Source organism: Somniosus microcephalus, chromosome 28 (assembly GCF_052327205.1).
Source record: "Somniosus microcephalus isolate GS21.2 chromosome 28, FLI_Smic_1.0, whole genome shotgun sequence".
In the NCBI taxonomy this organism is placed as follows: Eukaryota; Metazoa; Chordata; class Chondrichthyes; order Squaliformes; family Somniosidae; genus Somniosus; species Somniosus microcephalus.
The window spans coordinates 32396214-32419987 of NC_141014.1; the positions used below are offsets into that span (position 1 = coordinate 32396214).

A 23774-nucleotide genomic window follows, 5' to 3' on the forward strand; every position below is an offset into this window, starting at 1 on the left:
ACACTCTTCCCACCCCCCCCTCCTCACCCTCTTCCCACCCCCCCCCTCCTCACCCTCTTTCCCACCCCCCCTCCTCACCCCTCTTTCCCACCCCCCCCCTCCTCACCCTCTTCCCACCCCCCCCTCTCACCTCTTCCCACACACACACAGCTTTTAACTCCCAGAAATGTTGATTGTGCATATAAAGGGGATTTTTGCAATGATTGAAATCACTAGACTCCACCCACTTAACCAAAGCAGTCGGGATCTTTAAAAAGCTTGTATCGACACGAGCCTGAGCTCAGAAAGGAAGCAGGACTGGCGATCGGGCTCTCTTCACACTTCTGCTCAGTTCAGCATGCACACACTGGAGGCACCGCAGTAAGTACTGTACACAACCAGACCCCCGAGATCTCTTCCAAACGCCCACACCCAGAACTGCGAAACTCACTGCTCTATCGAGCTTAAACAAAAAAAAACTTTTTAAAAAGTTTGAAACTTCTTTTAAAAGTTTGAAACTTTAAAAAAAATGTTCAACCAGTTGTCTGAGGTTAGAGTAAAGACTATTTTGGGTCAGTATAAGTGCCCCCTCCTTTCCTCTCCAACCAAGTTACTTAACTTGATAACAACTTTCTTCGGAGTTGTATACTTTTTTTAAGCGGCGTAAGAAACTTGCTGCAAACGAGTTCTTAAAATGGCAAATGGAGTTGAGGAATCTGGATTTGTGGTGGTGTCTGTCCTTGAGGATTAGAATATAGTCGGTAGGATTTCACTGATAATTTTGGTGTTTAAAGCAGAATAAATTTGCCGCTTTGTGGTGTAATGAAAATGAATCGGGTGCATTTATGCTTTGAATTGATTTAAAGTCAGGAACAAATGTTAGTTTTGTTTAAACAAATGTTAGTTTTGTTTAACCCTTTGGCAGGCTGTTGTAGCATGGCAGTACTGTACTGCCTATAAATATGTTTATATGTACAGTACAGATGTGTCTCCCTGTAAATGTGTGTAAGGTTGGTTTCTTAACATTTACAGAGTTGATAAGTCGATCCAAATCGGGGGCAAGATGTGTCAATGTCACAGGTGTTCCTCCCCACCCCCTCTGTGCTTCTTCAGCGACAGTTTTGTGAAGCTTTGTTGAAGTCTGTTCATCACCAGCAGAAGCAGGCTCTCAAATATTATTTTTAAATCGTTAAACATTAGAAACATCGTTCTGTGCAATTGCACTGAAATATCGCTTATTGTACACAAAAAAGCAGGAAGAGAGAAACAAATGTGATTAGCAGCCACACTTTTTTAACTGTCAAACTTGGGGTCATGCCAAATATTGACTGAAGGTTAAGCACGGTGTAAGATAAGAAAACAATGCTTTCTGTCACACACTATATTAACGTCTATATATATGAAAATTAATCCATTACTAGGCTATGTCAAAACGTTCACGATAATGAACGTTTGACATCGCCTATTAATGGATGTATTTTCATATGAAACAAAACGTTCACTTTTGAAAGACTGGAGAGACTTGATATGTCCCGAATGCACCAGCCATTTCCCACAAACAGCAACGAGAATGATCAGTTAATCTGCTTTTTGGTGCTGCTTAGTGATGGTGGGGGGAAATGCTGACCAGAGCACTGGAAGAGAACCCTGCTCTGTAAATGTAATGCTGTTTGTTATGAATGCTTGCTAATATAAATAGACATGTATTTGCATATGCTTTTGTTTTTTTTGTGGGAGATTGCTGTTTTTGCAACTCGCAGCGCAGTCACGAACAGGTTTGCACCGATCTTTTCTTTCTAACTGGACAGAAGGCGGTTTGATTATTTCTGTTTATGTCCCTGCTGTGCTTTGCAGTGTAACAATGTTGAGTCCAAAATTCACATTTAAAAAGAGGGGGAGAGAGGATGGGTGTTGTAGCTCCCCTTCATGGTTATGGTGAGTACTGCATTGGCCAGTGTGGTGCTGAGCCTTGTTAGAACAGTAGGTCTCCTGGTTCCAATGCCTGGTCTCGGCCAGGCTGTTTTTAGGGGTGCTACCATTGGGGGATCAATCGCCACCACCGACCCCTGGTGGAAAGTGGATATTGGGTGAGGACAGCACCTGGGGGCGGGGGAAACTGTTTATCAAAATGAACGAGGTTTGATTTGGAGCAATCTGTTCCCAGTCCTGAGTAAAGACTCAAAAATGAGTTGCTAAAAAAAAATAATCTGTCACAGAAAATGAGGGCTGTTCATAAAGAAAGAACTTGCATTTATGCACCGCCTCAGGATGTCCCAAAGCGCTTTACAGCCAATGAGGTACTTTTGAAGTGCAGTCACTGTCGTAATGTAGGAAACGCGGCAGCCAATTGGCGCACAGCAAGCTCCCACAACCAGCAATGTGATAATGACCAGATGATCTGTTTTTAGGTGTTGGTCTAGAGTACTGTTCCACACGTACATATGCTGTTGTTTCACTCTGGGTGCTACATGGTGTGTGTCAGGCTGCTGATTCCCCCCTATGAACAGTTTTCAACAATGGAAGCAGTGTTTTTAATTACACCTTTTGTATATCTTTCACAGGCCAAACCTGCTTTTGCTCTCTGCATATTGGAGTTTTCTCAAATCTTATTTACCGTGTCTTATCTTCACCAAATCGTTGGCCCCCCTCCCTATCTCTGTAACCTCCTCCAGCCCTACAACCCTCCGAGAACTCTGCGTAGCTCCAACACTGGCCTCTTGTACATCCCGATTTCCTTCCCACCCCCCCCACCGTTGGCAGCAGTGCCCTAAGCTCTGGAATTCCTTCCCTAAAGCTCTCCGCTCCTCCACCTCTCTCCTCTTTTAAGACGCTCTTTAAAACCTACCACTTTGACCAAGCTTATGGTCACCTGTCCCAAAGGCTCCTTATGTGGCTGGGTGTGAAATTGTGTCTGATTACGCGCCTGTGAAGCACTTTGGGACATTTTACTATGTTAAAGGTGCTATATAAATGCAAGTTGTTTAATGCCCCTTTGACTCCCCCCCCCCCCCCCCCCCCACCTGCAACACATCAGTCTCCAGTCCCAGGATGAGAGGGAAGGTGTGTGAGTGATGAACACCCAAACATCTCTCAATGCAGTCCTTGATCCAGCTGTGACAAAGGGATAATAGCGCAGCTGAATCGACTTTATTCCAGACACTTCTAGGGATGAGTGTTATGGAGGAGAGTTTGAGATATGCGCAAAGCCTTACTTGTTTGGTGCGTATGAAACTCTGCTGTTTTATTGCTGAATTCTCCCCACTCACCCCCCCCCCCCCCCACTCCGGCCAAAAAGGGAGGCAGCCAGTTCCCAACAACACAACTCCAAACTGGCCACCAGGAAGCAGCCAAGAGCACTTCAAGGGTGACTCCAGTTTCAGCGAGGCTCTTGGCCTTGCTCAGTGCCTCAGTGCAGTTGTGTTCAGAAACTAAAATGAGGTTGGGACAATTGTCCCCCCCCCCCCCCAGCCCACAGATCCATGGTATAGCATGTTAGCACTCCAATTGCCTGTCTCGAAGGGATTGATGAAATTGGTCTTGTTTTTCGACTGTTGATGTAGCCTGTTCCTGCTCTGTGTTCACCACGGTGGGCCCAGGAAGATTGAACAAGCGGGATATTCACCATTTTGGAAAGTGCAAATAAACAAGTAGTGAAACTTCTGGTATTGTAGTTTCTCCAGCGTTCGAATTGTAGTGTGACACAGTACACCCTGGTCACCTGAATAGAACATCACTCCTCTAATGCAGCCACTTTTTGGAAAATCCAAATTACTCGCCATTGAAGGCAATGTAAAATTGCCTCCATAAAACAGTCGCTTGCAGTCTTATAGTATGGTCTCCTCGTACAGCTGTTCCCTATAGTGCTGTATTATCCAACCCAGCGGACAGTTCCAGGTTCCTGCGTGAAGGGCCCACCATGTGTTTTTCATCCCATTGCCTGGGTCAAAATCCTGGAATTTCCCACCAAATGCTATTGCGGGAGCACCATCAACCCAAGGCGAGGAGAAGCTCCATCACTGCCTTCTCGGGGCAAGTAGGGGTGGACAATATATCTGGTCTTGCCCACATCCTGAGGAAAAATATAGCACCTTAATATGGCCAAGGTGCCACGTAGGCAAATACTGTAACAAGATCCCACAAATGGAAATGAAATGAATGCCTAGTGGTACTGTTTGAAGGAGGAATGCTAGCCAAGACGCTAGGCGAACGCCTTGCTCTTCTTCAAATACTGTCACGGGATCTGTAATAGGTCCACCTGAATCCCCAGAACAAGCCGGCAGGGTATCATTGAAGGTCTCAATCGGAGGGTGGCACCTCCAACAATGCACTGGCTTGTCAGCCTAGGTTATGTGCTCAAGCCTCGGCGAGAGGCTTGAATCCACAGCCTCTGACGTGGACTCGAGTGCAGCCAGCTGAGGCCAATGATACATGGCTCCCTTGATGGCTCAGTGGCGGGATGCGCCACCTGACTGGTACCGAGTCTTACAGACCAGAAAGGCGCCAGGTTCCATAGCGGTCGGAGTTATCGGATCCCGCGTGGAGTGGCGGTAAGGGTGCTCTGATTGGCCTTGGCGCCCCACGAGGAAGGAAGGATAAACAAAGCAGCCTGGGTTCCTGCTCCTGATGTGCTAAACTAGTGACTACTGGAACGAGATTGGCTATGATAAATTGACCCTTAGTGTTAGGGGGATTAAATACTTGGGGTTACGGGGATAGGGTGGGATATGTGTTGGTGTAGGGGTTACAGGGATCGGGTGGGATATGTGTTGGTGCAGGCTCGATGGGCCGAAATGGCCTCTATCTGCACTGTGGGGTTTCTGTGATTCTGTGAGTGTGGATAAGAGTGAAGGGCATTAGCTACAATGCTCATCCCCTGTGAATAACCAGCTGCTGTGCCCTATGTCCTCACTCAAAGATGGACCACTCAAATGCACTAATGCAGGGCAACCATAGGGCCAGAACCAGCGAGATTCAATGTCTTTGGGGGAAGAGGGAAGAAGAAAAAAGATTGGTTTTTATATTGGGCCGCTGATACCTCACAGAGGAGTCTGTGTTGTCACGACATGAGTTCTCTGAGGAGTGTGACTTTTTCTTTGAACAGAATTCAAGTATAATTTATTACCTTTTTTGTTGTTGTTGGGTTTTAAAATTCTCATCCTTGTTTTCAAATCCCTCCATGGCCTCGCCCCTCCCTATCTATTCCAGCCCCACAACCCTCCAAATTTTCTGCGCTCCTCCAATTCCGGCCTCTTGAGCATCCCTGATTTTAATCGCTCCACCATCAGCGGCCGAGGCCCTAAGCTCTGGAATTCCCTGCCTAAACCTCTACACCTCTCTACACCATCTCCTCCTTTAAGACGCTCCTTAAAACCTACCTCTTTGACCAAGCTTTTGGTCACATGCCCTAATATCTCCTTATGTGGCTCGGTGTCGAATGTTGTTTGATAATCGCTCCTGTGAAGCGCATCGGGACATTTTACTACGTTAAAGGCGCTATAGAAATGCATGTTGTTGTTCTAATTTCTCTCTCCCGAGGGGACAAACTCAGAGTTAAACTCCCTCTACTCTGCCCCAACCGTGGTGCTGAAATTCCTGTCGTGGCTAATCTTAATGGCGATTGGGCGGTGTTTCTCTTCACGTGCATGTCTTCTTTCTCATTGGGATTACTGACGGCAGGAATTGCAGTGCGAATGCGCCTCTGCCCCAAGCTTGCAAGTGCCGCGCCAGTGTGACAATTAATCCGTTGCCCGCACCAGCTCTTCCTGTGGCCACTCTGAGTGAGGTGGGCAATTTAGTGCCGATTGGTGCTGAACTGGCGGATGACCGCACCCACCAGCAGTGGGGTTTGGGGGGCCTGACCCAACTCTTTTCACATACAGCCAGCAGATGGAAAGGGAGACTCTCATTCCAAGCAGTCGTCTTATTAAGATGAGGTATACTTATTCTTGTGGTTTTGGTGACTTGCGTGGTTTGTACAAGAGGAGGCGTTCTGTACTGTAACGTGATCCTGAGTCATCTGTGGGTCTCTCTACATGTGATCAAGAAGCCTTTCAGACATGGGAATGATGCACAGTGGTCAGTCTCGACAGCAGACCCTCTTGACTCCCATCTCCAACTTGATTTTCCTCTCCTCAAAAGACAAAAGTTCCTTAATGGAAACGGAAGCTATGCTTGGATTGCAGGATAAACCCAAACTTTCCTTTATAAAATACGGCAAGAAAGAAAGACTTGCCTTTTATATAGTGCCTTTCACAACCTCCGGATGTCCCAAAGTGTTTTTGACACGTAGTCAATGTTGTAATATATGGTAGTGAGTTCCACATTCTCGCCACTCTCGGTAAAGTTTCTCCTGAATTTCCTGTTGGATTTATTGGTGACTATTTTATATCTATGGCCCCCCCCCCCTAGTTCTTGTCACCCCTCACAAGTGGAAACATCTTCTCTATGCTTACTCTATCGAACCCATTCATAAGCTTAACGTCTTCTGTCAGGTCACCCCCTCAGCCTTCTCTTTTCTAGAGAAAAGAGCCCCAGCCTGTTCAATCTTTCCTGATAGGTATAGACCTCTCCGTTCTGGTGTCAGCCTTGTAAATTAAGGGTTATAGAACCAAGGCGGGTAGATGGAAGTAATGTACAGATCATCCAAGATCTAATTGAATGGCGGAACAGGCTCGAGGGGCTGAATGGCCCACCCCTGTTCCTATGCCCCTAAGAGTTCGTATGGATATCGGTCATATTTAAATGAACCCTTTAGAAGCTCCCACTGTACAATTCTCAGGTGTCTTGCCCAATTATGTAGATTTATTCCATTCCTTCTATCCTATAGACACAATTCCAATCTCATTCCCATTCATTTCCTTGAATATTCAGAAGCACGAGCCAATCCATAGGAGTTTGCATTGAAATAACAACAGAAAATGCTGGAAAAACTCAGCAGGCCAGGCAACATCCGTGGAGAGAGAAATAGAGTCAACGTTTCGGGTCGAAACCCTTCGTCAGAACTGAGAGAAAAGGCAGGAAATGAAACAAAAGGCAGTTTGGAGGCTGGGAAATGGGGGAGGGGATGAAAGGAGAGACATTAAGAGATATTCAAGGCGAGACGAGATGGTAATAGGACAGGTAAAGAAACAGACAATGGCTCTAGATGAAGTGTGAAATGCGCTGGCAGAGTGAGAGACAGTTGCCATGTGGGAGAGAGAGGAAAAAAAAAGGAAAAGTCACAAACCAAAAGTGTGGATAAAAAATATAAAAATATAATAGGGGCCGAGGTTATGATCTGAAATTGTTGAACTCGATATTGAGTCCGGAAGGCTGTAAAGTGCCTAATCGGAAGATGAGGTGCTGTTCCTCGAGTTTGCATTGATCTCGTGCAATTGCAGTGCTGCTGCCAAAAGTCCAGCAGGCGAGGGGAGGAATTGTTGGAATGCCCACAACATGCAGACATGCTCCCTCGCATATATTTCCCTCGTCCCAACTCCACCCTACGTTCCTTAATGCAGGCTTGAGGTGGATCATGGGTGGTAACGGCCTTATTCATGAAGCTTTAAACTGAAGCCCTGACTTGCAAAGTCATTGGCTTTGTGTTGACGGGGTAGGAGGGCAGGGAATAATGAGATCTTGCTTGGTGTGGAGAGACTAGAGTAGCTGGGATTGTTCTCCTTCGAGCAGAGAAGGTTGAGGGGGAAGATTTAATAGAGGTGTACAAAATCATGCAGGGTTTTGATAGAGTAAACAGGGAGAAACTCTTTCCACTGGCCGGTAACCAGAGGACACTGATTTAAAGGTAATTGGCAAAAGAACCAGAGGGGGAGATGAGGAGAATTTTTTTACGCAGCGAGTTGTTATTAATTGGAAAGCACTGCCTGAATATCTTTCAAAAGGGAATTGGATAGATACTTGAAAAGGAAAATTTGCAGGGCTATGGGGAAAGAGCAGGGGAGTGAGACTAATTGGGTAGCTCTTTCAAAGAGCTGGCTTGGGCAAGATGGGCTGACCAGCCTCCTCCTGTGCTGTATGATTCTATTCTATGACTCTAGATTAATGTCTAGTAATGCTTTCCCCTTCCTCTGTTGAAGGTGTTGATGAACAAGTCCACAGCCACTGGCAGCCCTCACCCAACTGGTGGTTGTGAGCCTGGAGAGTGAGTGTTGACACTATTTGACTCATGAGGGGCATCGCACCCCCATACCACCACCCTGGCTCGGGTCAGCGAGCTCAGCGTAAACTGGGAACTGAATCCGGAAGGGGGAGACCTAATAGAGGTGTGCAAAATGATGAGGGGGTTTTGATAGAGCAAGTAGGGCACGACTGTTTCCTCTGGCAAGTGGGTCGGCAACCAGAGGTCACAGATTTAAACGAATGGGCAAAAGAACTAGAGGGGAAATGAGTAGAGACACACGGAGAGTTGTTACGATCTGGAACGCACTACCTGAAAGGGTGGTGGAATCAGATTCTATAGGAACTTTCAAAAGGCACTAGGATGTGTAGTTGAAGAGGACTAATGTGCAGGTTTATGGGGTGGGAAAAAAGCTGGGGTGTGAGACTAAATTGGACAGCTCTTTCAAAAGAGCCGGCACGGGTGCGATGGGCCGAATGGCCCTCTTCTGTGCTGTTATGATTCTATATTTATAATCTTCTGGGTGGCTCGGTATCACGTTGGGAGGGAGCTGTAGTCGCTCACGGCCATTATGGGAGTCCTGTAACTAATCCTGAGTGGGATTGGCCTGTCCTAAACAAATCAGGACCGCAGGCTAGGCCACACCAATTGGGAGGAGCAGCTGAAATTGTTTTTGATCTTAAAGGGGCACTGACGAAGAAATCATGGGCATTTTGGTACAAGAGGAGGCCACCGTACATGTCCTGCTGTTGGCTCCCCGAGTGGAGCCATTTCCTGTGCGCCCCATTTCCCCCTCTACAATAACATCATCTTCAGTCTTATTTCCTCCTTAAGTGTTGCGATGGGCTCAGCTTCGAGAACCACTTGTGGCAAAGCGTTGTCAGATGAGACGTTAAACCGAGGCCCCCTGTCTGCCCTCTCAGGTGGACGCCAAAGATCCCACGGCCACTATTTCGAAGTTCTCTCCGGTGTCCTGACCAATATTTATCCCCCAACCAACATCACTTAAAAAAAAAAAAAAAATAGATTATCTGGTCATTATCACATTGCTGTTTGTGGGACCTTGCTGTGCGCCAACTGGCTGCCGCGTTTCCTACATTACACTTCAGTAAAGTACTTCATTGGCTGTAAAGTGCTTTGGGATACCCTGAGGTCGCGAATGGCGCTGTGTAAATGCAGGTTCGTTCTTTCTTTGTGTCCGAGGCTAGATGACCGTGGACTGACGTCTTCGCTTTTCCAACCCTCTCGTCACGGAAATTAAATCGATATCAAAATGTGGAATGATGAATGTTCCCAGGTCATGGGGAAATGCACTGTGGAGCCTAGGGTTCCCCCATCTCCCCTTCCTACCCCCATCCAATGCCTAACAGGGGGATGATGAACACAGTTTTTGGAACAGGCTATATGAGGAATTGAAACACCCCAGAGCGCTGACATTTGTGTCCCAGGAGGATTGCCCCACTTTGGAGCAGGTTTTGAGGTAGACCCCATGATTTCCTGCTTTTGCTGACATTCTAATGTTCTTTCATTTTTCCTTTCTCTCTAGGGTTGAAACGTCACAGATTTCTCTAGTAAGTATAAAGCATTTTTGAAACTTTTTTGCAAGCCGCTAAAATGTTTACATATTTTTATCCTGGACTGGTTTGTTCAGACTCGCTAACTTTACCGTATCAAAGCAGAATTAATCTGAATTTCATAAGTTCTACTGGAATATATCTGAAAACTGGTGTATCTCACATCTCCCCGAGGAAGGGATCTGTACACTGACTGGTGCATCTCATATCTCCCTGTGGAACTCCTTACCGCCTTCATTCCTTGATTCATCCTGCAATCTTCAGCCTTGTAAAACTCAATCTTGATTAAAACTTGCAACTTGCCTCTTCTATTCTTTTCAAATTTGGTCCTACAGCTATGGACTTTGGCCCTTCCCCCCCCCGGGTCGCTCAGAGCACGGCGTGCTGCGCCTTGGGTACCGGTGGGCAGTGAGAGTGTCAAACTGAGACATAGAGAGGGGAGCAGCTCCTCCAGTCTCTGTCCAAGCTGTCAGCCGTGTCGATCGGAACGATTTGTGATGCTCCCTGCGCAATCAATCTCTCAATTCATCACTGCTACACTTTGGCCCCTCTGACAACATCTGCATTTACGATGTTATAAATTGATGTTGCAATGGGTTTAGACACTGACCTTTCACCTCTAGCATGAGGCTCAACTAATGGGCTGAAACCCTCCACGGCTGGCTATGGATTGAGTTTGGGGCCAGTCGCAACCTAGTTCCGAGTAGACATGGAGCCACAGCAGAAATGTGCTTCCAGTTTGGCCCAAGATTTGGCTTGGCAGACTTGCTCAGAGACCAACAACAACAACATGCATTTATATAGCGCCTTTAACACAGTAAAATGTCGCTTTACGAGCGATTCTCGAACAAAAATTTGACACCGAGCCACATTAGGACGGGTGACCAAACGCTTGGCCAAAGAGGTAGGATTTAAGGAGCGTCTTAAAGGAGGAGAGAGAGAGGTGGAGAGGTTTAGGGAGGGAATTCCAGAGCTTAGGGCCACAGGAAGACTGGAGTGGGAAATGAAAGAATGTTACACAGATTGACCAAGCTTTTGGCCACCTGTCCCAATATCTCCTTTATGTGGCTCAGTGTCAAATGTTGTCTGTGATGTAAGAAAACTACTAGGCACTTGGTCTAAGCATTAAACAAAGCTTTAATCAACTGTTTTACAACATGGAGGTCTAGTTGTGTCCTTCACTAGTTCCTGTTAAGAATGTCCTGCGCAAGCTGGGCCCGTGCCCGAGTATTTATACTCTCCCTGGACAGCGCCACCCGCAGGCCGCTCAGTATTATTTCATAAGTCTTTCTTTCATGAATGACCGATTCATGTCAGTCTGTTAATGGTCCTGTGAAAAACACCTTGGGACGTTTTACTACGTTAAAGGCGCTCTATAAATGCAAGTTGTTGTTGTGGTACAGTAGAGGCCGTTTTTCGGAGCTGGGCCATTCAAGTGCATTCCAGATCATAACTCCTCATCTCTGTTCTGGTTCCTTCGCCAATGATCTTGTCGGTCTGCCTATTTTCCCATGAGCAGCAGCATCACGGGATTCACCAGCAGGCAGGTGTAATTCAAACTGGAATCCATTGCTCAATGCACTGCCTGTAAGGGCGGTGGAAGCAGATTCATTAATAACATTCAAAAGAGAATTGGATAAGTATTTGAAGGGAAAACATACCCAGGGCTGTGGGGAAAGAGCAGGGGAGAGGGATTAATTGGATAGCTCTACCAAAAGAGCTGGCACAGGCACGATGGGCTGAATGGCCTCCTTCTGTTCTTTGACTGTACCCCCACTTCCACACAACAGTGTGGTCAGGGAGCCTTCTGAATGGGGTCTGATTGGCAGGACAGTGAACCAATGCTCCCGCTAAGGTGCACGCCAGCGGGCGTGGCTGCGCAGTAAGCTGAACAGTCCCGCGCAGGCCGCTCACCGGCTTTAACACTGTAAACACCGCGCAGGCGCAGAAATTTAAAGGGACCGTGTGATGTAAGAAAATTACTAGGCACTTGGTCTGAGTATTAAGCAAGGCTTTAATCAACTGTTTCACAACATGGAGGTCTAGTTGTCCTTCACTAGTTCCTGTTTACAAAATGTCCTGAGCAAGCTGGGCCCGTGCCCGAGTATTTATACTCTCCCTGGACAGCGCCACCATCAGGCCGCTCAGTATTATTCCATAAGTCATTTCTACATGAATGGCAAGATTCATGTCACTGTGCATTAAAAGAATCAGGCCGCGTGGAGCAAAGCGCAGCTTACCGGGGACATTGCAGCGAACCCGTGCTCCATTGGCAATTTGAGCGCCAGAATCCCTCTTGAGCCCCACTTAGTGGCCGGGCTAAACACTGCAAGGCGTAGGTAGAGCCATCGCTAAAACAGGTGCCATGCACGGTCGAATAGGCTGCGACTTCCTGCGGACTGACTCTCGCTACCGCTGAGGGACTGAGGCAGCGGCCTGGGAGGGGAGGCCAAGGCAGGCTGTGTATTCAAATTATTTGCACACTCCATTTTGGTAATCTTCCCCCACGTGCGTCCCTCCCAAGGGCCCTGGTGTGGCAGATAAAAGATTCTGAAGTGTCTCGTGCAAAAAGCACGCAAAGGAAACAGATGTGAGCCTGAGTTTAAGCCTCTCAGCCACCGTCCACCTGAGCTGCCACAAGTCAGAGCCAGGCCTCCAGAAGTATATAACCAAGATGTTTGTGTGCACTGATGTAGAATGAAACATTATACCAAGGCCTCTTGTGGAAACATTCAAATAAGCTGGCTTCATGCCAGATTTGTACTTGTGAGTGGCGGCTGAGCTGGGGTTTTGCAAAAATGTTTCATTTGTTTTATTTTTTGCCAGCGCTCTCGCCTTACTTCCCGGTTGACGCTCCCAGTGCCAATACTGAGGGAGCGCTGCACTGTCGCAGGTGCCGTCCTTCGGATGAGACTTAAAACCGAGGCCCCGTCTGACCCCCTCTCGGGTGGACGTAAAAGATCCCACGGCCACTTTTTCGAAGCTGTTTGTGGGATCTTGCTGTGCGCAAAAATGGCTGTCGCGCTTGCCTACACAACGACAGTGACTACACTTCAGAAAGTGCTTGGTTGACTGTGAAGTGCCTTGGGGCATCTGCAAGATACTACCCATGTTCTACCCTACATAAACTTGAAGTCATCCAAAACTCGGCTGCCCATGTCCTAACTCGCACCAAGTCCCGTTCACCCATCACCCTCTGTGTTCGCTGACCTACATTGGCTCCCGGTTAAGCAACGCCTCAATTTTAAAATTCTCCCTTGTTTTCAAATCCCTCCATGGCCTCGCCCCTCCCTATCTCTGTGTAAACTCCTCCAGCCCCACAACCCCCCGAGATATCTGCACTCCTCTAATTTTGGCCTCTTGCGCATCCCTGATTTTAATCGCTCCACCATTGGCAGCAGTGCCTTCTGTTGCCTAGGCCCTAAACTCTGGAATTCCCTCCCTAAACTTCTCTGCCTCGCTACCTCTCTTTCCTCCTTTTAAGACGCTCCTTAAAACCTACCTCTTTGACCAAGCTTTTGGTCATTAGAAACACATAGAAACATAGGAGCAGGAGTAGGCCATTCAGCCCCTCGAGCCTGCTCCGCCATTCAATGAGATCATGGCTGATCATCCAAATTCAGTACCCTGTCCCTGCTTTCTCCCCATATCCCTTGATCCCTTTAGCCTTAAGAAATATATCTAACTCCTTCTTGAATATATTTAATGAATTGGTCTCAACTGCCTTCTGTGGTAGAGAATTCCACAGGTTCACCACTCTCTGCCCTAATTTCTTCTTTTGTGGCTCAGTGTCAAATGTTGTTTTATAACGCTACTGTGAAAAGCCTTGGGATGTTTTAGTATGTTAAAGGCGCTATATAAATGCAAGTTGTTGTCATTCTAAATGTACGTTTGTTGTTCCTCCTGATTGGCTAGAAAGGGGATAAAGAGCGTCCTCTCTCCTCCTGCGGGTCACGGGATGTCTACATGGTGAGGGGGAATCATGTGAAAATGAAGTGTATTGTTGGATAACTCTGACCGTTCTCTTCTCCACAGTACCCTGACGCAGTGACGTATGAAACAGACACGTACAGCAAGCACCCGACCGCTTTCTGCTCGTACTATGTTGCCGAATCAGAACAACCAGCAGGTGAGTGGCTTGGGTGTTGGGTGGAGAGTATTCCAGCACACTCATAACTTGTTGCCTTGTAGATGGTGGAAAGGCTTTGGGGAGTCGGGAGGTGAGACACTCGCCGCAAATCACGCGTTCTAGTGGCCATGGCATTTATGTGGTTGGTCCAGTTGAGTATGTGGTCAACGGTGACCCCAGGATGTTGATAGTGGGAGATTCGGCAATGGTAATGCCATTAAGTATCATTGTTATTGGATATAGATATGCTGTAACTTTCTGCTTATAATATACACACAGGGCTGTACAGGAAACTTTGTGCTATCCGGCACCGACGGGACCAAGCTGTTGCCGTTCCCTCAAAACTGCCGGACACTCCAACGCTAATGTTGAAGCATACGGAGATTTTCAGCTCCGTGTGAATCAACAAACCCTGTTGCTTAGCAACAGCTTCTAAACAGTCGGCAAGCGTCTCTGTAGCGTCTCTAGCTGAAGCTGCTGCTTAGCTACAGACCTTGCAGAGCTTGACTGTTGAGAGAAAAAAGCAACGAAAAGAGAAAAAACGGCTCCTGATTTTTGCCGGTGGCTCGAGCTTGCCGGACATTTAGCCTCCGGATAACACAAAGTTTCCTGTATCTCTGTGTTAATGAATAATTGCCATTTACATAAAGTTACACAGAAACAGGCCTCTCGACCCAACTGGCCTATGTGGTGTTTATATGCTTGACACGAGCCTCCTCCCACCCCTCTTCCTCTAACCCTATCAGTATAACCTGCTAATTCTGTTACAAATTGCAGGAGTCCTTTTCTGCACCGTGCCAGGGACCTGGGCTAATTGTGCTCGTATTGTAACCGAGATACTGAGTTACCGACTGCTGTCAGATGCCTTGCTGATGCCAGGCGAGAGTCGGCACGGGGTCGATCTTGGAGGTCTATTAGAACCAGGGGTCACAGTCTCGGGATACGGTGTAGGACATTTAGGACTGAGATGAGAAATTTCTTCACTCAAAGGGTGGTGAACCTGTGGAATTCTCTACCACAGATGTGTTCTAGTGGAGGCCAAGTCACTGAATATATTTAAGAAGGAGATAGATAGATTTCTAGACATAAAAGGCATCAAGGGGTATGGGGAGAGAGCAGGAATATGGTACTGAGATAGAGGATCAGCCATGATCATATTGAATGGCGGAGCAGGCCCGAATGGCCTACTCCTGCTCCGATTTTTCTATGTTTTCTTCTACATTTCTCTGTCCCTTCCCCACTTGCACCCAGATGTTTGGGGTCATCTGCTTTTCCTTCTCAGCCGGGCGGCTTCGGGTGAGGGGACGGAAGTGGGAGCAAAGTTGAGAAAGCTGTCGGGCTCCGCAAGTGTAAATCCCAACCCCCACTCCCCTGCTAACGAGCTGCTCCTCTGCATTCAGATCATTACTGGACCGGCTCCGACCATCACGGCCTGAGCTACGACCACTTCGATGGCGGGCAGTTCACGCAGCTTCAGAACGTGCCGGTCTCCCACTTGCAGAGTTTGTACCCGCAGTTTCCACTGGAGGCCGTCAGCAACCATGACCCCTCGCTGCCGAACCACACCACCTGCTCACTGGAGGAGGACTACAGTCAGGTACGTTGGGTAGGGGGTCGCCCCTCTAGGATTGCCCTGGCGTCTCCAGGTAATTCGAGAATAATCTTCCGGACACTGCGAGCACACCCGGGGGATAAAACCAGAGGGGAAATTGTGTTTACAGGAAACTCTCGATTTACCGTCACCTAAATAACCGGAAATCTCGGTTAACCGGCAAAATTCAGGAGTAGGTTCAGGTAAGTTTTACTTCATATTGTACTTGCCTTCCTCGATCTGTTGCTGTGCAAGGGTGTGGCTGCAGCTGTTGCTAAGCTACAGAGACGCTTGGAACTTGTGGCCATTGTTCTGCACCTGTTGCTAAGCAACAGGGTTTGTTGCTTTATACGGAGCTCTCAGCTCTCCGTATCTTTTACTATAGCTCTCGGTTATCCGGAATTTTTGATGAACCGGCACCATGTCGGTGCCGGATAAAAAAGAGTTTCCTGTATTTTCATCTTTTTTGATCGCTTTCTTTTGTTTATATATAAAAGTATTGGCGATGGGACAGAGAAAAGGCTGTTTGACTGATAGTCAACCATCATCCAATGGGGTGCTGAAGAATCTGTTCGCTCTCCAATGGGCAGGGGCGGTCGCTGTGATGATGGACGTGTCAAGTGACCAATGGCGGGAGGGTGGGCGGGGGGTGGTGGGAGGTCATGTGAGGAAATCTCCAGTAATATATCCAATCAGAGTTTTCGGGTTAGCCAGAGCGTAAACCTCGCAAACTGCACAGAAAGAGCAGTCAGCTGTTGTAGAGTTACTGTAATAGGAAGGCGTGTGTGAGAGGGGTTGCTTTCTCTCCCATTCCCCCGCCCCCTGTCCCTGAGCTGCTTTCGGAATTTGCGCTAAAGTCCTGGGTTCCCTGTGGCAAGTTGCAATCTCTTCCCTGCAGACCTACCAAGAGGCTCATGTAGAAAGGGTACAGGAAACTTTTTTTTATCTGGGACCGACGTGGTCCCGGTTCATCAAAAATTCCGGATAACTGAACACTATAGTAAAAGATAGGGAGAGCTGAGAGCTCCGTATAAAGCAACAAATTCTGTTGCTTAGCAACAACTGTAGAACAATGGCCACAAGTTCCAAGCGTCTCTGTAGCTTAGCAACAACTGCAGCCACACCCTTGCACAGCAACAGATGGAAGAAGGCAAATACCAATATGAAGTAAAACCTACTCCTGAATTTTGCCGGTTAACCGAGATTTCCGGTTATTTAGGTGCCGGTAAATCGAAAGTTTCCTGTACATCAGCACCTAGTGGGTAAAGAGGGAAGTACAAGCTTAGGGCATTACTCTCAGGTCCTATAAAGAGTTGCATTTCTATAGCGTCTTTCACCCGATCTCGATACTTCCCAAAGCACTTTACAGCCAATTAAGTACTTTTTGAAGTGTAGTAATGTTTGAAACACGGCAGCCAATTTACGCACAGCAAGGTCCCACAAACTGCAATGAGATATTCACTAAATCCTATAAAATATACTTTTTAGAGAATCTAAGGCATGAGGAAAGGTTAAGGAAGTTGGGTTTGTTCTCTTTGGAAAAGGGCAGGTTTTGAGATCACTCAAGTTACAAATTTGAACGAGCCAAGTTGGTCACTGGTAAAAGTTTGAAGTTACAATGGAAGAAGTTAGAAGGGAACTATTTCTTCCGAGGAGTGATCGGAATGTGGAATAAGCTAGCAGAGAAGGTAAATTGAAGTAGACAGTGTAACAGGGATCAGGAGGCAATAAGATGCATTACTATTGAGAGAGACAGCGAGGGATAAGGTTGATCTATGGCCTTTCCTCATTCCGTACCAATCTCGTATAAGCTGAAACTGTACAAGTCTCCCAGGACGTTGCAGGGTCACTCGCACCAACTGCTGGCTCCCGATGTTGCAGACAAACCTCCCGCTGCAGACAGGACAGTGGAACACTGCAGTCGAGAGATTAGCCCTGCAACACTGGGAGTCAACAGACAGCACCGGCGCTGTGGGAACCTCTCAAAGCTGTAGGTGATAAAAATCATCTTTTTCTTTCTTTCACTCTTTCACTCTCTCGCCTCTTTTTTCTCTCTTTTTCTTTCTCTTTCTCTCTCTCTCTTCACTTATTTTTCCTCTTTACTTTTCTTTCTTTCCTTCTTTTTCTTTCTACCTCTCTCTCGCTTTCTATCTCTCTCTCTCTTTCTACCTCTCTCTCTCTTTCTACCTCTCTCTCTCCTACCTCTCTCTTTCTCTTTCTTACACTAATATTTAAAAAAAAATCATTTTTAACACACTTTCTAAAGGATTACAGTTGCTGGGATTTTATTTTTCCGTTTTCTTTCCCTTCTCCTCCCCGCCAGGTTTTCCCGATGCTGTACCAGACATACCAAACGTCCAACGACTTATCGAGCCCGTCGATGTCCGAGGACGATGACTATAACCTTGGCAGTCCTGTGCTGGAGGTTTCCGACAGTGAATTTGATGAGAACATCCCTCCCAGAGAATCGTCAACACATGATGATGGAGGTCAGTGGGATCTTGAAGCTTCCAGTGAAAGTGTGTCGGTCTCCGCCCTCCCCCCGGTGCATCAGTTGGTAGATGTAATGCTTGATGTGGTTTGGTGTGGCATGGCTGGAGTATTGTGTCCAATTCTGGGCACCACACTATAGGAGAGATGTCAAGGCCTTGGCGAGGGTGCAGAAAAGATTGACAAGAATGGTACCAGGGTTGAGGAACTTCAGTTATGTGGAGAGTCTGGAGAAGCTGGGGTTGTTCCCCTTAGAGCAGAGAAGGTGAAGAGTAAATTTGATGGAGGTGTTCAAAATCAGGAACAGTTTTGATAGAGTAAATAAGGTGAAACTGTTTCCAGTGGCAGAAAGGTTGGTAACCAATGGACACAGATTTAAGGTGATTGACAAAAGAACCAGAGCAGGAGATGAGGAGAATTGTTGTGATCTGGAATGCGCTGCCTGAAAGAGCGGTGGAAACAGATTCAATAATAACTTTCAAAAGGGAATTGGATAAATAGTTGATGGGAAAAATGTTGCAGGACTATGAGGAAAGAGCAGGGGAGTGGGATTAATTGGATAGCTCTACCAAAGAGCCGGCACAGGCACGACGGGCCGAATGGTCACCTGTGCTGTAAGATTCAGCCAGCAGCATAGTGGGGAAGGAACACCAACATTGCCTACCGGTCAGTGCTGATGTAAACCCACCCTCTGCTGTCAGCAGCGGCGGAGCTGGGTTTGGCTGACTCGGAGGGCCAAAGCAGTCAAGATTTAGTCAACTTGCCAGGAAGGGGGGGGGGGCCGAGCTGGGAACTGTGGGTGGAAGGGGACGGCGGGGAGGTGGTGAGTGGGGTTGCCGACTTGACCCGGTCCTGAGGCCAAGCCGGGAAACAGCGCGGGTATCACGGGCCGGATCAGGTGTGCGAAGTCAGGTGACAGAGGTTCCTTGGAGCGGAAATGGAGGCCCACCTCAAGATGGGGGGGGGGTCATGACCCGACCCCACCCCACTGACTCCGCCACTGTGTGGCTGCAATGTACCACCTTACCCCACCTCCCTGCCAATTCTGCTTACACTGACGGTGCTGGCCGCTCTTACCCGCGTGCGCTCTTTGTGATGCTGCTGCTGCTGATCCATTTTCACCCAGTTGCTGACATTCACAAGGCTGCTGCTTGCTGTCGGTTTGAATTACATGAGCAGATCTCCCCTTGCTGTTGCTCACAGTCAGTTGGGAGTTGCGCGGTTTTGCCAAGGCAAAGGTGCTAAACCATGTGATATGCAACGTACCACTCTGCTGATAAGCATGCTGTAAAGGCCACAACGTGTAATTACTGAAAATAGGTGATCCGGTGGTCATTGAGAGTTTAATTGCTATACGCAAGGGAGCTTTATGGATTGGCGGGTGCTTGTAAATTTCCATCTCAAGATCAGAAGGACCAAGCATGAAATTTCTCTGAAAAAAACCCTACTTTTAACATACCTGAAGTGCAATGGACTAAAAGCTAGTTATATATAAAATTGGATTACAGGGTCGTTTTCACTGTTTGAGGATTCTGCAGTTCAGCCCCTTTTCTTTTTTGGAATAAACTATACATTAGTACGCTTGCTTATTGTGCTTCTCTCCTGAGGGTACTGAGTCTCTTGCTGGGGTATGGTTCCACAGGTGTGGGTTTCTCACCCCCCCCCCCTTTACCCATTGCCCTGCCCTCACCCCACATGTTGCCTTGCCCCCTCCCCACCCCTGACCTTGCCCATTCTTCTGAGCGTCATTGGGCTATTTGACTGTGGAGGACCTCAGAGCTGAACCTAATCCTGTCCTCACCTGATGTTCATGCACCCTCGCTGCTTGCTGCCTTTTTTTTTCCCCACTGTGACGTTCTTGCATGCTCTTCCTCACTGGCGCAGTTCCTGTCTCTCTCTCTCTCTCTCGCTGACCCTCGGACTGTGGTTGTAAAGCTACTTCTTTATTTGTGTGACTAACGCACTTCCCGACCCGTCCAGGTGTCCGGAAGAAGGTGCGTCTCTACCAGTTCCTGCTGGAGCTGCTGAAGAGCGGGGACATGAGGGACTGCGTCTGGTGGGTGGATCGCGAGAAGGGGACATTCCAGTTCTCCTCCAAGCACAAAGAGCTGCTGGCCCACCGCTGGGGCATGCAGAAGGGGAACCGCAAGAAGATGACCTACCAGAAGATGGCCCGGGCGCTGAGGAACTACGGCAAGACGGGCGAGATCCGCAAGATCAAAAAAAAACTGACATACCAGTTTGATGGCATGCTGTTGGGTCAGAAAAAGTCGGAATGTAAAACCAGCTATCTGCCGTAGGAGGGGCCTTCCTGGATTCTTCAATTTCGGACTGATTATTATTTTTATTAAGACGGGAAAGCCGGTTTTAGCGATGCACTTACTTTCGCGTTGTGTTTTTTGTTTTCTGAGAATGCTGTTGAAGTCGCTGGTGCCACTTCCTTCCAATTTCACGTGCCAACATTCATGGACTTGATGCTACTTGCTTTTTGAGTCGAGCTATGCAGTGATTATGTTCTTCCAGAAAGCTCAGAGGGTTAAAGAGCATTGATTAATCAAAAGGAGATGTCCACTCTTCCCCCAGTGGGCTACGGGGTGGGGGTGGGGGGGGGGGGGCGGCGGGTGGGTGGCGGGGGGTGGGGAGGAGCTTAGTACAGGAGGGGCTCTGTTAAAGGGAGCCAGTTATAGCGCAGATGATTGCAACCTCTGTGCTACAGAGAGAAACTTGTTCCGCCGTTTTGGGGGGGGGAAGTCTAAGATAAGGGGACAGCACCTTAAAGTCAGAGCCGGACCATTCGGGCGAGAAGTTAGGAAACACTTCTCGGTGCAAAGGGTGGCAGAAGTGTGGAAAACTCTTCCCACAAAACGCAATAGATGCTAGCTCAATTAATAATTTTTAATCTGAGAGCGATAGATTTTTGTTATCCGAGGGTATTAAGGGATAAGAAGCCAAGGCGAGTGGATGGAGTTAGGATGCAGATCAGCCACGATCTCATTGAATGGGCGGGGGGGGTGGGGTGAATGGCCTCCTCCCCGTTCCTGCCTCTACCCACCTCCTTCTCTGTGCTCCTCACCGACCCTATATCTGAATCGCGTTCAGGCTGGAGGTCGATTGGAGACCTCTTTGCTGCAGGCTGAGGGGATCTGGCGACGTGAGCTTCCACCGTCCCATTGGTAGCGGGTGCTGCCTGAAGACAAGGTGCAAGTCTGTCGTAACCCATGGCTGCATTGTTGATGGAGGGTAAGCTGGTACTTGAGGGTCAGTGACCGGTCGAAAAGAGCCAGTCGGGACTTTGCTGTGTTCCCCTTTTCTGTTCAGTATTTTGTTTCTTTTTTTTTGTGCGCTTCGGTTGTAAATTTACAGTTAAAGAGAGCGTTAATCCTTATAGGGCTGGTACACATTCTGGAACTCGCAGTTCTCCTTCCTACGGGTAAAAATCAGAGGCTGCACCCCACGGAAAGCATTAAATGGACGACACCGTGAGAAGGGGCACGCGGGAGGGGGGGAAACCGAAGGATCAAATTCTTTAAATACCTTTTTGAGATATTTTGGGATGTATCTGTATATATTTTGAAAGCAAAACCGAGGGGAGGGGAGGGTGGGGTGGTTGGGGGGGGCGGGAGGGGAGGGATTGCAAATGAGTCTGTGGCAGTGAGACCTTGCTGTAAAGAATCCGAGGGGGTACCTGCATGGTTTCTGGCCTCGATTCTGTCTAGTGTATTGTACATAATGCGCGCTGTTTAACGCAGGGCTGTTTTTTTTAATCGACGAAAGGATTTGAAAACTCCGGCACAGACGCCGGTGATGAACCGCCTCCCGGCTCGGCCGGTGTGTGGGCAGCACGTGGTGCTGTGTGTGTGTGCCCGCTCGCACCGATCTGGGAGGCCAAGCTCATCCCACCAAAGACAGCCTTGGTCGGTCCTTGCCAGCTAGCCGATTGGCGGAAGATAATACCCGGCGCCAGGTGGCGGGTTGTTACCAGTGTTGCCGTTGGCTGCGCAGCGGGCTTCTCGGTGGAAAAACCGCACACGTGCGGGAATTTGGACGGGCCGCGCAGCCCATTAAAGGGACCGTGCACCCCAAAAAAGACAAATGAGTGGGAGCGTTGGTTGGCACCTCCGGGTGCAGCAGTGGCGCCGGGCGGTGAGCACCATCCCGTCCCACGGCTACCATTTGCATTTCGCGCAGCCCGAATGTAAATAAATGTAAATATAACCAGAGGTTAGTCCGATACTAATGGGTCAGTGGCAGATGGAGTTGTGGGACGTTTGTCTGTTTAACGGAATTAAAAAGGAAAAACCCTCTCATTTTCGTAGCTGGAGCTGGTCTTTGTCATTCATTCTTTCATTTTTTTTCAGCTGCGTTGGGTAAACGCACCATTATTTTATTGATTTTTTTCCCACTGTTTTATTTCACATGATTCACACAGGGCTAGAAGTGAGACGGAGAGAGCTTGCTCCCCCCCCCCCCCCCCCCACTTCAGTCTCCCTTTTATCCCGGGGGATCGTGTGCCATCCTACATAAGAACATAACATAAGAAATAGGAGCAGGAGTAGGCCATACGGCCCCTTGGGCCTGCTCCGCCATTCAATAGGATCATGGCTGATCTGAATCTAGACTCATGTCCACTTCCCTGCCCTCTCCCCGTAACCCCTAATTTCCTTATCTGCTAGGAAAATGTCTATCTCCGTTTTAAATTTATTTAATGTTGCAGCTTCCACAGCTCTCTGGGGTAGCAAATTCCATAGATTTACTACCCTCTGAGTGAAGAAGTTTCTCCTCATCTCAGTTTTGAAAGGGCAGCCCCTTATTCTAAGATTATGCCCCCTAGTTCTAGTCTCACCCATCAGTGGAAACATCCTCACCGCATCCACCCGGTCAAGCCCCCTCACAATCTTATATGTTTCGATAAGATCGCCTCTCATTCTTCTGAACTCCAATGAGTAGAGGCCCAACCTACTCAACCTTTCCTCATACGTCAACCCCCTCATCTCCGGAATCAACCGAGTGAACCTTCTCTGAACCGCCTCGAGAGCAAGTATATCTTTTCTTAAATATGGAAACCAAAACTGTACGCAGTATTCCAGGTGTGGCCTCACCAATACCCTGTATAACTGCAGCAAGACTTCCCTGTTTTTATACTCCATCCCCCTTTCAATAAAAGCCAAGATTCCATTGGCCTTCCTGATCACCTGCTGCACCTGCATACTAACTTTTCCTGTATATTATCCTAAAAAATCCGGCGTAGCCAAGGATGTAGGGCTGGCAATGATGGGGTAAAAGGAAGAAAAGTAGAATTTCTCCAGCGCCTTTCACGACCACCGGACGTCCCAAATCGTTTTACAGCCAATGAAGTACTGTTTGAAGTGCAGTCACCGTTGTAATGTAGGAAACGCAGCAGCCAATTTGCGCACAGCAAGCTCCCACAAATAGCAACCTGATAATGACCAGATAATCTGTTTTAGTGATGTTGATTGAGGGATAAATATTGGCCAGGACACCGGGGAGAACTCCCCCCTGCTCTTCTTTGAAACCGTACTGTGGGATCTTTTACGTCCACCTGAGAGAGCAGACGGGGCCTCGGTTTAACGACTCATGCGAAAGACGGCACCTCCGACCAGTGCAGCCCTCCTTCAGCACTGCACTGGGAGTGTCAGCCTGGATTTTTCTGCTCAAGTCTCTGGAGTGGGACTCGAACCCACGACCTTCTGACTCAGTGCTACCAACTGAGTCACGGCGGACACGCCTGATCCAACCCTGAGGGGCATCATGTAGAACTGATCCCGGTGCGAATCCTCAGGAGTTGCTGGACAGCAATCAAGAGCAAGGCCCCTACCTAGATTGTACTGCCCCTTGCCCCTCCAACTAGCCCATGGGTACTGAGACCAACTGTAG

The 23774-nt window shown here is 48.1% G+C and overlaps 1 protein-coding gene across 1 annotated transcript; it reads left to right on the plus strand.

The window, feature by feature from the left end:
- The first annotated feature begins 253 nt into the window (after positions 1 to 253).
- On the plus strand, positions 254 to 20474 carry LOC147099516 (transcription factor PU.1-like). Its single transcript, XM_085969735.1, has 6 exons — positions 254 to 360; positions 9642 to 9666; positions 13705 to 13798; positions 15199 to 15395; positions 17713 to 17878; positions 19860 to 20474. Exons 1-6 carry the CDS (start codon positions 338 to 340, stop codon positions 20177 to 20179), a joined length of 825 nt encoding a protein of 274 aa, XP_085825861.1. The 5' UTR covers positions 254 to 337; the 3' UTR covers positions 20180 to 20474.
- The last annotated feature ends 3300 nt before the right edge of the window (positions 20475 to 23774 follow it).